This window comes from Sinocyclocheilus rhinocerous, unplaced genomic scaffold (assembly GCF_001515625.1).
Source record: "Sinocyclocheilus rhinocerous isolate Xijiao unplaced genomic scaffold, SAMN03320098_v1.1 scaffold1522, whole genome shotgun sequence".
NCBI classification, from domain to species: Eukaryota; Metazoa; Chordata; class Actinopteri; order Cypriniformes; family Cyprinidae; genus Sinocyclocheilus; species Sinocyclocheilus rhinocerous.
This window is the reverse complement of record NW_015637563.1, coordinates 280755-292854: the sequence shown is the minus strand read 5'-3', so window position 1 is coordinate 292854 and position 12100 is coordinate 280755. Positions and strand designations below refer to the sequence as shown.

The following is a 12100-nucleotide window of genomic DNA, read 5'->3' as shown; positions in this document are numbered from 1 at the left end:
TGTTTTATTCTTGCTTCATGCAGAATGACACTCAACACATAAGAATATTATTTAGTGTTGCTTGCTAAGCACCACTTTTGCTTTCATAAATATGTAACCTTATTACAGTGTTTATTCACTTGCTTTAGACAAAAAAAGCATTATATTAGCCACTTATCATTTACCTCAGACCATAGTCTAAAAGAGTTCTCAAAACTATTGAAACTGTTCTTGTGCTTCACTGTTCACTGTTTCACTTGTGTTTCAACTCTAAAGACATATTCAGTTCTTAACACCTTCACAATGTCACCACAACCGGCAGTTCTCACCATGTGAACACTAGTGTGCAACATTTGGACACACCTATCAGAACCACAGTATGTGTAAGAATAAGCATGTGTGAATTTGTGCTGTGGGTAAAAAAAAAAAAACCTGCACGTTCAGGAATTGTTTAAAACTTGATAGTATTTTTTAAATCTGGATATTAACTGTAAGCATGTCTGTAAATTACAGTAATATTATGCTGCAAATAATACCAAAGTAGACATTTAGAGATGAAATCTTATTCATTAAAGTAAATGGTGGCATTTATTCTGCCTTTATTGACACTGCAAGACTTTTTTTTTTAACAAAGCATCAGCTGCAGAGATAGTTTCTTTAAAGTTGAAAAAGTGAAAAAGCATAATAGGACCCCTTTAAAAAGGAAACAAACATATAAAAGCATGAAATATTGTAGCAGAATATTTTGTTACAAAGGTCTGGAGAGGGCAGAGGCGTTTGTTCCATATTACCAATAATACATTATTGGTCAAAAAGAGCAAAAACCAAACTGGTTAAACAGGTTAACATCCATGTTTCTTGTTAAAGTTCTATGAAATCAAAATTGACACTTTCTATGTAGACATAAAAATAGACATAAAAACTGGTCAAATGTATGGCAGCACAGGGTGCCAAATATTTACTATTAATGGAAATAGTGGTTAAAGATTGTTAAAAAAGAAAAAAAAATGTCAATGACTAGAAGAAGCGGCTTCCAAACAAAAACAGTCAAATTAAGGAAAAATTGTCATAGAATCACACTGAAAACTTTGTAGAAGATGATCCAAGAGCAACTTTAATAGAAGAAAAAAGGCAAAGGTAAGAAGCACCAGCATAAGAATACCCAGAGAACAGGATCCAGCAAAAACACAGAAGAACAGAGTGACAAACCAATACTTCAGCAACAAAGGTATGAGAACATGGTGTATTATATGGAGAGCTAAATGGGTAAATTACAAACAGCAGAAGGCAATGAAACATGATAGTCGAGGCAAAGGGTGATGGGAATTGAAGTCCACAAGCAATAAACTATGATCCAGGAGGAGTGCCCTCTGGTGGCTGTCACTCCAGAAGATGGCTGTGACAAAAAATATCCTAATTTTTCTTGAATGTTTTAGAAAAAAAAAACACTGTTACTTTACAGATATTTTCTAGATAAACATTAGCTAGCAACAGCACACATGAGCTAACTATCACGACATCAACAACTACACAGTTACTGCCTTTAAATAAAGCAACATGCAGCATAACATCAATGTTTCTTGGTCTTCTCCTGGACTGAAGCACAGACTCTACTCTTCAGCACAATGATAACCCACAAAACTCAGACAACAGAGACCCTTTCAATCCCAACAGAACATTAAACACTAACACATCTCTAGATTTCAGCATCTTGACTTGTGCTTGGACTGTTGCTCTGTGTGGACTTTTGCCTTGTGGGTTATTAAAGACTACTACCTTGTGCGTGTATAACTCACACTTCACAACGTGTTGTGACAATGTGATCAATAACATCCAGTTTCCTCCCTTCAAACACAATGTTCCTGTGTTTTGAGAAAGCAAGGATCTTTCCTCCAATGACTCTGGCTGTCTAGCAGCCCTCGTTCCTTACCTTCTCCAGTATCGGTCATGTGACCTCAGTTTCAGAGGAATCACTGTTGTGAACAGAGTTGAGTTTCCCCGGGAACAGTCGAGATTGAACAAAGAGAACTCTGTGAAGCACTTCGAGATTTGGATCACTTACAGAGAGCACCGGTACACCAGCATTTCAGCTCAAGCCATTGGGCCTAATGAGTTATTTGTTAGGAAAGTGCGCACTGTAAAAGTTTAGTGTGAAATTACAGTATATTCCAGGTTAATAATTGCATTACTTCCACAGTAATTTCACAGTGGGTCTTCTCTTGTATCTAACTGCATCATACTGTGTTTCTACAGTGTATGTGTACTATGAAGGCACCCAGCATACGATGCAGAATGAATCGATCATGTTGTAATTTTTTTTTTTTCTTGTTGGTTTTATTTGTGCTATTGAACTTGTTTTTGCTTCACCTTTAGCAGTTTGTGTTGTTAGTTTATTGTGTAATATTGGATCCATACAAACAGTTGTGAATACGAAATACACTATTGATTAATCTTCCTGCTTAAAGCTCAAATAAAACTTCATGTTCATGCTAAGAATAGTGCGACTATCTTGAAGTAGTTTTTTTTTTTTTAATTCTTGTTGGTTTTGTTTGTGCTATTGAACTTGTTTTGGCTTCACTTTTAGCAGTTTGTGTTGTTAGTTTATTGTGTAATGTTGAATCCATACAAACAGTTGTGAATACGAAATACACTATTGATTAATCTTCCTGCTTAAAACTCAAATAAAACTTCATGTTCATGCTAAGAATAGTGCGACTATCTTGAAGTCAGGAAACTAGCTTATTTCATGTTCCAGCTTGTCATCATTTCGACAAATGTTTTCATTTATCACACCTCTGACATAACTAGATCAGAAATTTGAATATGAATGAGTTAAGTCCAAGATTCCAAACAAATAATAGTCACTAATCACCATTATGGTGACTTCAAAACAATTAACAAATATAACAACTAAATTTCTCACAGTGGCACAGTTAAAGACAACTATAATGTGAATTCACGGTAAAACAAGAGCAGTAAATTACTGTGATGTTAGCATCATTCTGCTGTCCATTCACAGTTATTGGTAAGAAAATGACCCAGCATGCACTCTTCACAGTAAATGTCTGACTGCAGTAATTAATTGTAAAATAATACTCTTTAATCCTGTGAATTCCTGGCCATTTTTTTCCAGCGCACATATGAAAGGTAAAAACCGAACAGGTTTAATAGCTTCTCCTGGAAATGCTATTTCCAATTTTGCACAGCACATGCATACAGTCGACATGACGATTTGCAAAATGATGACCATAGAGTTTTACAGTGCTTTCAACCATGTCACATTGACTAACATATTAAAGATATTGTGCATTCAGCCAAATGTATGTATTGTATTGTATGTCTTTGATAGTTTGTCTCCATGTATGCTATGTAGACATCTAAAACAAATCTTGGTCTTTTTATAGTTCGTACAATAGAGTAATAAGTAGATTCTGTCACCACTAGCATCTAGATTTTTATTTTATCAAAAGAAAAAAATCTATTAATGGTGTTAATATTATCAAGGTAGGTAATTTAGCCTGCATGCTGTCCTTAATTGAGCTGACACTGATCCTGTGTTTATAGAAACAGGTGACATACCCTGGTAACGTGATATGCTGATGTATGCGTCACCCATATGAGGCCCTCTTCAATATTTTACGCTGGCGCTGTTAGAAGCTGCCAAAATTGGTTCTCCATCATGTAATTCAACAGAATTAATAAAAGTGGTTTCTGACTAAGAACTTTCCTTTTTATTTATTTGTTGATTTTTTTTTTCATAGTGAAGTTAATGCTTCAGCTAAATAATTAACCTCTGAAAATTGCATTTGTGTAACTCTGCTATTTCTCTGTTGTTACGTGCCACCGTTTGCCACCTGCTCTTGTTAGGTGATCTGCTGATGATTACTGGTGTGTATTTGGCTTTGCTGCTAACTGCAGGTAACATGGCCCCATGGCTTGAGTTTCAGGTTTTCTCTAGTCTTCATTACATCCTCATAAAGGAAGAGATACAGAGATGATTTCAAGCTTCCATACTCCATACTTGATGTGTTCATTTATTGTTGTACTAGCTACACAGACTACAATATGAACACTATAGGACAAAATTACCGTTCACAGAAACCTGTACTCCTCAGCTGTTCTTTCCAGCTCAGTGCTCACAAATAAAGTACTCAAACTCCCACCATACTAACCCTCCTCCCACAATCCTGGACCACACTTAAATGATCCCTGGGACAGCTTTTAGTTCAGTTTGTTTACTTATTTTAAAAGTTAGCTTACAAATTTGTGGCAGGAAGTGTTTATGAACCAAAGATACATGTACAAGAAAATGTACGTGCTTCTCAAATTCCATTTGTACAAACAGATGAGAAAAATCATATAAATAATAAAGAAATCCAAATTACAATTTAAATCAGACACGGTTTTGATGGATTAAAAAAAAGATGATATTTTAAATTCTACAACATATAGTGAACACATAGTCAACTTGTCTGTGTTAAAATACATTGAAATCAAACATCAAGTGTTTATGAACCAAAGATACATGTACAAGAAAATGTACGTGCTTCTCAAATTCCATTTGTACAAACAGATGAGAAAAATCATATAAATAATAAAGAAATCCAAATTACAATTTAAATCAGACACGGTTTTGATGGATTAAAAAAAAGATGATATTAAATTCTACAACATATAGTGAACACATAGTCAACTTGTCTGTGTTAAAATACATTGAAATCAAACATAAAATCTTAGTGCAACTAGTCCAAAAAACTAAAAGAATTGACCAATAAATGTAAAATCAGCTTTATACACCTCAGTTAGCTAAAAATGATGCTTCGTTGAGATTTCAGCTGAACGTAACAGAGCTAGTTTGCATTTTCATAGCAATTACAAAAGGCCATTTCACACTGTCAGTGTCATTACATTTTGAACAGCCTACATCGCACTTACACGGAGACCAAAGGCATCAAACATGTTTCTCCACGATGGAGAATGTGTGGCATATTTTCATTTATGCCTGTGCATTGAGCACTGCAACACTGAGTTCAGAGTTGTCCTTTGTTTGTTTCACACATAGTCTCTTCTGTCATAGCCTCCCCCACCGTTCGAGCGAGACGCAGGATACGGCATCCTAGACGGGTTATATTTTTTCTCCTGTGGAGGGCAGGAGCAACAAAGCAACGATCCCCCCAAAATCAGGAGCGCAGCTGCTGCCCAGCCGATGTAGAGCGCCGCTCCCATCTCCCGTCTCCTGGCGTCAGGCAGCAAAGGGTTGTAAAAGTCCCTGATGATGCTGTTTGCAGACCAGGACACGGGAATCAGCTGCATAAGCCCAGCTACGATGAACAGCACACCTCCTAGGATCATGACTTTAGCTTTGGACGACTCTTCTTCAATGCAGTTAGTGCACTTCGCTCCTCCGATGGACACCAGTACAGCCAAGACGGTCAGAAGGATGGATATGACAGTCAGGGCTCGAGCTGCTTGAAGATCCTGAGAGAGAGCCAGCATGGAGTCATAGACTTTACACTGCATCTGTCCGGTGCTCTGAACCACGCAGGACATCCACAGGCCATCCCAGATAATCTGAGCCGTCACGATGTTGGAGCCGATGAAGGCTGTGACCCTCCACATGGGGAGAGCACAAGCCACGATGGCCAAAAGCCAGCCCAGCACACATGACACGATACCTATGAGCTCCAGGCCTAAAGACATGTCTTCTTAAAGGATCTGTGGCAGCTATGCAATGCCAGAGATGCTGGTAAAATAACTGGACAGCTGTGAGGGAACCTGCAGTATAAGCCTAATTTCAGCCAATGTATCGCATCTGTGACAAAACAAGTGTCCTTTATACCCCAGATCAGGTAAAGAGGAGGAGTCTGTCAGGATGGAGACATTACACAAAGAAAGGGCTAGTCACACCAGAAAAAAACTGCCCTCCATTACTGGAAAGTTTTGGGAGTTAAGAACAAAACATAGCTTCTTTGCACATCAATAGAGGCTGTCAATGCTTGTGCACAATTACATTAATTTATTTTATAAAGGTAGAGACAAAACAAACAATTGTAAGATATTCTTTTGAATGGATGAGTCATTTTTCTATATAGACACTGTGTCATGAAATTCCAGGATTTTAAAACACTCTCATTTATTATAATAAATGATATTCGCTTAAATTCTGATTCTGGCAAAATATCAGTGCTGGTACTACTAGATCTCAGTGCTGCGTTTGACACTGTTGATCATAACATACTACTAGAGAGACTGGAAAACTGGGTCGGGCTTTCTGGGATGGTAATCAAATGGTTCAGGTCATACTTAGAAGGGAGAGGTTATTATGTGAGTATAGGAGAGCATAAGCCTAAGTGGACGACCATGACATGCGGAGTCCCACAAGGATCAACATTCATTTTAAATCAATTTTAGATTATTTTAAAAGTTTTTAATTTCCTTGGTTTATTGTTGTGATTATTTTTTATGATTATTTTAATTCCTTTTATGTAAAGCACTTTGAATTACCATTGTGTATGAAATGTGCTATATAAATAAACTTGCCTTGCCTTGCCTTACCAATTTCATTAAATACTTCTTTTAGAGAATGTTATTAATTTACTGTGTCTCAGACATCTGTTGCATTAGGCTATGTACAGCACGTTGCTATGGTAAATTCACAAGGAGAATTCACAGCATGATGTTCATTGCTGGATAATTAAAAACAGCGCAAACAGTTTCATAGATATTCATTCTTGCATTTTAGCTCATTTTAGAAACTATCTGATTTTAAATGTGTTTATAGCTACACAGTAACGTGTCACACGGTTACGCTTTGATTTGAACGAAAACAACGTATCCGCGTGACGCAGCTGACACAGAATAGCATACGCTGTTTACATTCATTTTGGATATTCTCCAAAATGGCACCAGGGTGACGCGGAAAAGACGAATTGTTGAATAAAGTCATTATTTTTGTTATCTTTGCTTACAAAATGTATTCTTGTAGCTTCATAAAATTACGGTTGAACCCGTGATGTCACATGGATTATTTTACCGATCTCCTTGCTACGTTTCTGGACCTTGATCGCGGTAATTGCATTGCTGTCTATGGGAGGGTCAGAGAGCTCTCAGAATTCATCAAAAATATCTTAATTTGTGTTCCGAAGATGAACAGAGGTCTTACGGGTTTGGAACGACATGAGGGTGAGTAATTAATGACAGAATTTTCATTTTTGGGTAAACTATCCCTTTAAGTTGAAAATGCAAACTTTTGAGCATGTGTTTCAAAGTGCGCATTTTTATAAATGATGCCATTATCTTATCAGTGAATTTGTGAAAACGGCGATGTCATGCACGTGTGTATTACGTGTTCAGTCTGTAGGTTTGTGCGCATGAGTGTAGTGTTTCTTTACAAAGTGACATCACCAACTACTAGCCTGACATGAATAATACAGCATTTTCGGTAACACTTTAGATTGGGTAACACTATTCACCATTAGTTTCTTATGAGCATGCATATTACTTCCCATATTGACTGTTTATTAGTAGTACTTATAGAGCATATACTGTATTAATGCCTTATTCTGCATGACTATATTCTACAGTAGATACCTAAACATAACTTTATATTTCCTTATTCACTAGACCTTATATAGTATATGCCATATTGTCCACTATACACTGTGTATAACGTGAAGAACTCCAAAAGTTCTAGGATCTTTTCATTTTTACACAGACTTTACTATTGTGCACCAGAGATGACACTGTTTTTTTATTATTTGTTTAATATATAAATGTATGAGTTAATTATAAAAAAAACAGCACTAATTGAGCATTATTTGATTAGACAAAATTACCTACATTCGAATATATATATACAACATATATAGGGGGAGGATGCCACCCTTAAGAAAAATTTAGATTTATTTTTAAACATATTTAGACACACATCAGCCAATGTATTTCACATGCATTGCAAGTTATGTTTTATATTTTATGGATTGCATGATACTCAACAGTATCAAAGTTACAATCCTAAAGATGCTTGAAGCTGCTTGGATCTTCTCAAAGGCCCATAAGCAGGTTTTTTGTTTTTGTTTCATTCCATGACCCAGTGCCTCATCTTCATCCCTGAAATAGGCCTATTGTCTGGGACTGGCTTAGATTAGGGCCCTGACAAAGACACGATTCTTGTGCAGAGAGCGAGTAGACCTTGAAAACAGGTGAATAACTAGGCCTAGTGACAGCTGATTCAACTAATCACTTTATTATTGAGGCTATGAAAGTTTCTTTTAACTCAGTGTTCTTCATTGTTTTCCATAGACAACTGAACAAAGATGGCACAGTATGTTCGTTCAGTGCATTTTCAAAGACATTTCTGAGACAAATCAGTTTTATGCTAACTCTTTCCCCACCGCTGACAGAATTTTCTGCCAATCCATGTTTTCACTATTAGACAGTTGGGGGCGCTACTCACATCTTTTGAAATAGCACTGATTTTCTGGATCCATAAACAATGAAGAAGAAGCAGAAACACATGATAGAAGCATTGCTTATGCACATGTAAGCTAACACGATCATCAAACATTACTTAAACAGCATACAAAACAAAACTGCCTAACGTTACCGAAAGAAATATCGACAGAGGAAGTGGTTTAAGTCTGTGAAGCTTTGGGGGTGTTGATGGAAGCGATCTACTCCATCTATGTTTTGATCATCATTCTCAATCTGATCCGGATGTAGACTTTAATAAAAGTGTGATTTTCTCAGCTTTTTGTTCAAAATGATGCTTTTATTTAATGAAAATTACTCACATTCAAATATTGATGAAAAAATGCAGGAAGGTAGGGTTTTTTCTTTCATTTTACATTGTTCATATATTCATACAATAAAATATTCTGGGTGCCACTAAATGTTTTTGAAAATGATCACAAATGCTGAAAATAGCTTGCAACTTCAAAAAAAAAAGTGTGGAAAGAGTTAATAAATGAAATTAATTAGGACCCAAAAATCATGGAACATAGAAACAAATTAATTTGTATTTTTTTAATGAACGTGTTTTAAAGTTAATGTGGCACACTTAGACTACAAGTCTTGATACATCATATAGATGCATGTAACGAAAAGTTTACAAAAACATACTAAAACACTGAAATTTTAGTTATTGGTAACACAATACTAAAAAGGACAACCTCGATATCAATATACACATGGCTATGAACACACTTTTGCATGTGCTTATTTTTAGTAATAATATAATACTTGCAATTCTTCAAAACTGCTTGCATGAACTTGGTAACAAAAGAAATGGCAAAACAGCAGAACTCACTGTCCAGAAACACACACTGTCTTGTGCTGTATCATCACGTTCTCTGTTCAGGACACATATGAACAGAGTTGCAACACAAAAAGAGTACGTTTGTTCACACATAGTCTCGTTTGTCAAAGCCAGCGGGTGGTACAGACCGTGCAGCGGAGTAAACCATCCTGCTGGATGGACTGTACCTATTCTCCTCCTGCGGGGGGCAGCTGCAGCAGAGAATCCCCCCTCCAATCAGCAGAAGGGCGCTACATGCCCATCCCAGGTAAAGAGACGCACCGATCTCCCTCTTTTTTGCCTCTATGATTACGGGGTTGTAGAAGGATCTGATGATACTGTGAGCAGACCAGCACACAGGGATCAAGTGCATGACCGCAGCGCAGATGAAGGTGACTCCAGCGGCGATCATGACTCTGGCTTTGGCCCGCTCCTCCTCTAGGCATTTAGTGCACTTGGCTCCTATAATGGAGAGTAGGAGTCCCAGTACTCCCATCACAATGGCAATCACACACAGAGCCCTGGCCGCCTGCAGGTCTGAGCTGAGAGCCAGCATGGAGTCGTAGACTTTGCACTGCATCTGGCCAGTGCTTTGCACTACACAGTTCATCCAGATTCCCTCCCATATGGTCTGCGCCGTTACGATGTTCACCCCGATGAAAGCTGTGACCTTCCACATGGGCAAAGCGCAAGACACGATGCCTACAATCCAACCGAGCACAGCTAGAGTGACCCCTAATATCTCCAACCCCAGAGCTGCCATTCTGTTTTATACAAGAATGTGCTATGAAATGAATTCCATTCGCCAAGGAAAGGCTTTCGGCACAATGGCTCATGCTTTATAATGCAATGATGAGGAAGGTGGAGTTATTCTGGAAAAAGTCTCAGGGGATTGGCTAAACATTGAGTGAGCTTAACCTTGGCGTGGAAACGAGTTAATGATTTAGCTCTCTTCATCTGGTATTTCCCACTCAGAGACCAAACAGCGGATAGATAACAAAAGCCCAGAGGGAACTGGTTAAAGGATAACTGTATGACTACAGCAAGTCTAGACTTTTGAGGAAAACTTTCAGTGGTTTAAAATTAAAATGCATGCTTCAGAACAGGTTTACCACAAGAGCAAACTTAAAGGGGTCATATGATGTTGCTAAAAAGAACATTATTTTGTGTATTTGGTGTAATGAAATGTGTTTATGCGGTTTAAGGTTCAAAAAACACATTATTTTCCACATTTATAAAAGTTAAGAGTTAGCCACACCTACCTAAAACGGCTCGTTCTAACACGCCCCCACATACCTACGTCACTATTTGGGCGGCGTTATGCAACTCTTCCCAGATAGTGACGTAGGTATGTGGGGTGTGTTAGAACGAGCCGTTTTAGGTAGGCGTGGCTGACTCTTAACTTTTAATCTGAATATCTCTTTGGATTTGAGACTTTAGTCTTTGCAACTTTACAGATCTTCTTTATGCACCAAGAGCTTGTAACACTCCAAAGAGAAAGGAAAAATTGAAATCGCATCATATGACCCCTTTAATTTGTTTGGATTCTATGAGCAGAGATTGATTTGAAAGTGATAATTGAACTGATTCGTCACCTGAGAAGGAGCAGTAAAGTCCCTGAGGGCTGAGAGACAACAAAGACAGAATCAGTGATGCCTGACAGCGTGACTTTAGCTGCTATCAGCAGTCCACGATTCCTCAACTCTAAACTAAACAGCATCAGGCTTTATAAACGCTCTCTCACACACACACACACATTATACACACACTTACTCTGTAATCAGTCATGCATAGGTATGTGAAGCCTGGTGACCTTGCGTCAGTCTTTGCAGTGTTGTTGGAGCATGTGGAACAAGTGGAATGAGCATCTTCTACTTCTATTTACATCAAATGTAGGTTTTCTTTCAGATACATTTGTTGTATATCATCTATGTCAGTATTTTTAACTTACATGAACAGTAAACAAAATATCGTTATAGCACCTTTAAGGATAATGTTTAATGACTTCAAGACAAAAGTAGGTTAGCATATTAACCTACCAGAGCTTTACATATTTTCCTAATTATTGAACACTTTGAGAAAGAGTTGCAGTAAGTAATTATAGAGGCATCTACTCTGCAATATAGCAGGTGCTTTTATCTGCACCCGTGCAAGTCTCAGTTACGCTCTCTTGACTAAAGCATTGGGCACAAAGAGGTTTAGAGATTTACTAGAACAACCAGCGCATTGTCTCCATTCACGTCTGGGCCGACATGGAGAGTATCATTAGTATTTGTGGTTGACTTTTAAGAGCAGGATTGATTTCAAATAATGATAACGGGCAGTCTTTTGCTAGCATTTATTTTGCTTTACTCTAGTTTCTGAGTCTCACAGTTTCTTTGGGTTTTTTTTTGTTGTTGTTATTTAATGTTTTAATGTTATTTAATGTCTGTCTAAATCAATTCAGGTATGTTTGTCCATTAATGAAACTGGCTTTATTTTGATAGTCCACTTTAGACATTGCAATAACTATAGTTAACTATAAGTAACTACATGTCAACTAGCAGTCATTAGAGTATTAGTGACTGTCTGCGTAATATCTGCTAACACTTTATTTTGATGGACATTCTACTGACTCTAAGTAACTCTGCAAGTACTTTTCAGCTTATTCTACTAAGCCTAACCTAATAGTCTACTAATACTCTAATGAGAGTTAGTTGACATGCAGTTGCAAAGTTACTTATAGTTAGTAGAATGTCTAAAATGGACTCAAAATGAACTCTAACCATTCATTTTGCAATTTTAGTGGACTTGAGAGTTACTGATTATTCAACTATTAGCATTTGG

At 37.3% G+C, this 12100-nt stretch overlaps 2 protein-coding genes across 2 annotated transcripts; both read right to left on the bottom strand.

Annotated features, from left to right (window-relative positions):
- Nucleotides 1–5019: 5019 nt before the first annotated feature.
- On the bottom strand, nt 5020–5679 carry LOC107749068 (claudin-3-like). The gene has a single exon (XM_016564117.1). The coding sequence runs from the start codon at nt 5677–5679 to the stop codon at nt 5032–5034; it is 648 nt and encodes a 215-aa protein (XP_016419603.1). The 3' UTR covers nt 5020–5031.
- Nucleotides 5680–9180: 3501 nt separating this feature from the next.
- On the bottom strand, nt 9181–10073 carry LOC107749067 (claudin-4-like). Its single transcript, XM_016564116.1, has one exon. The coding sequence runs from the start codon at nt 10035–10037 to the stop codon at nt 9381–9383; it is 657 nt and encodes a 218-aa protein (XP_016419602.1). The 5' UTR covers nt 10038–10073; the 3' UTR covers nt 9181–9380.
- Nucleotides 10074–12100: the final 2027 nt, after the last annotated feature.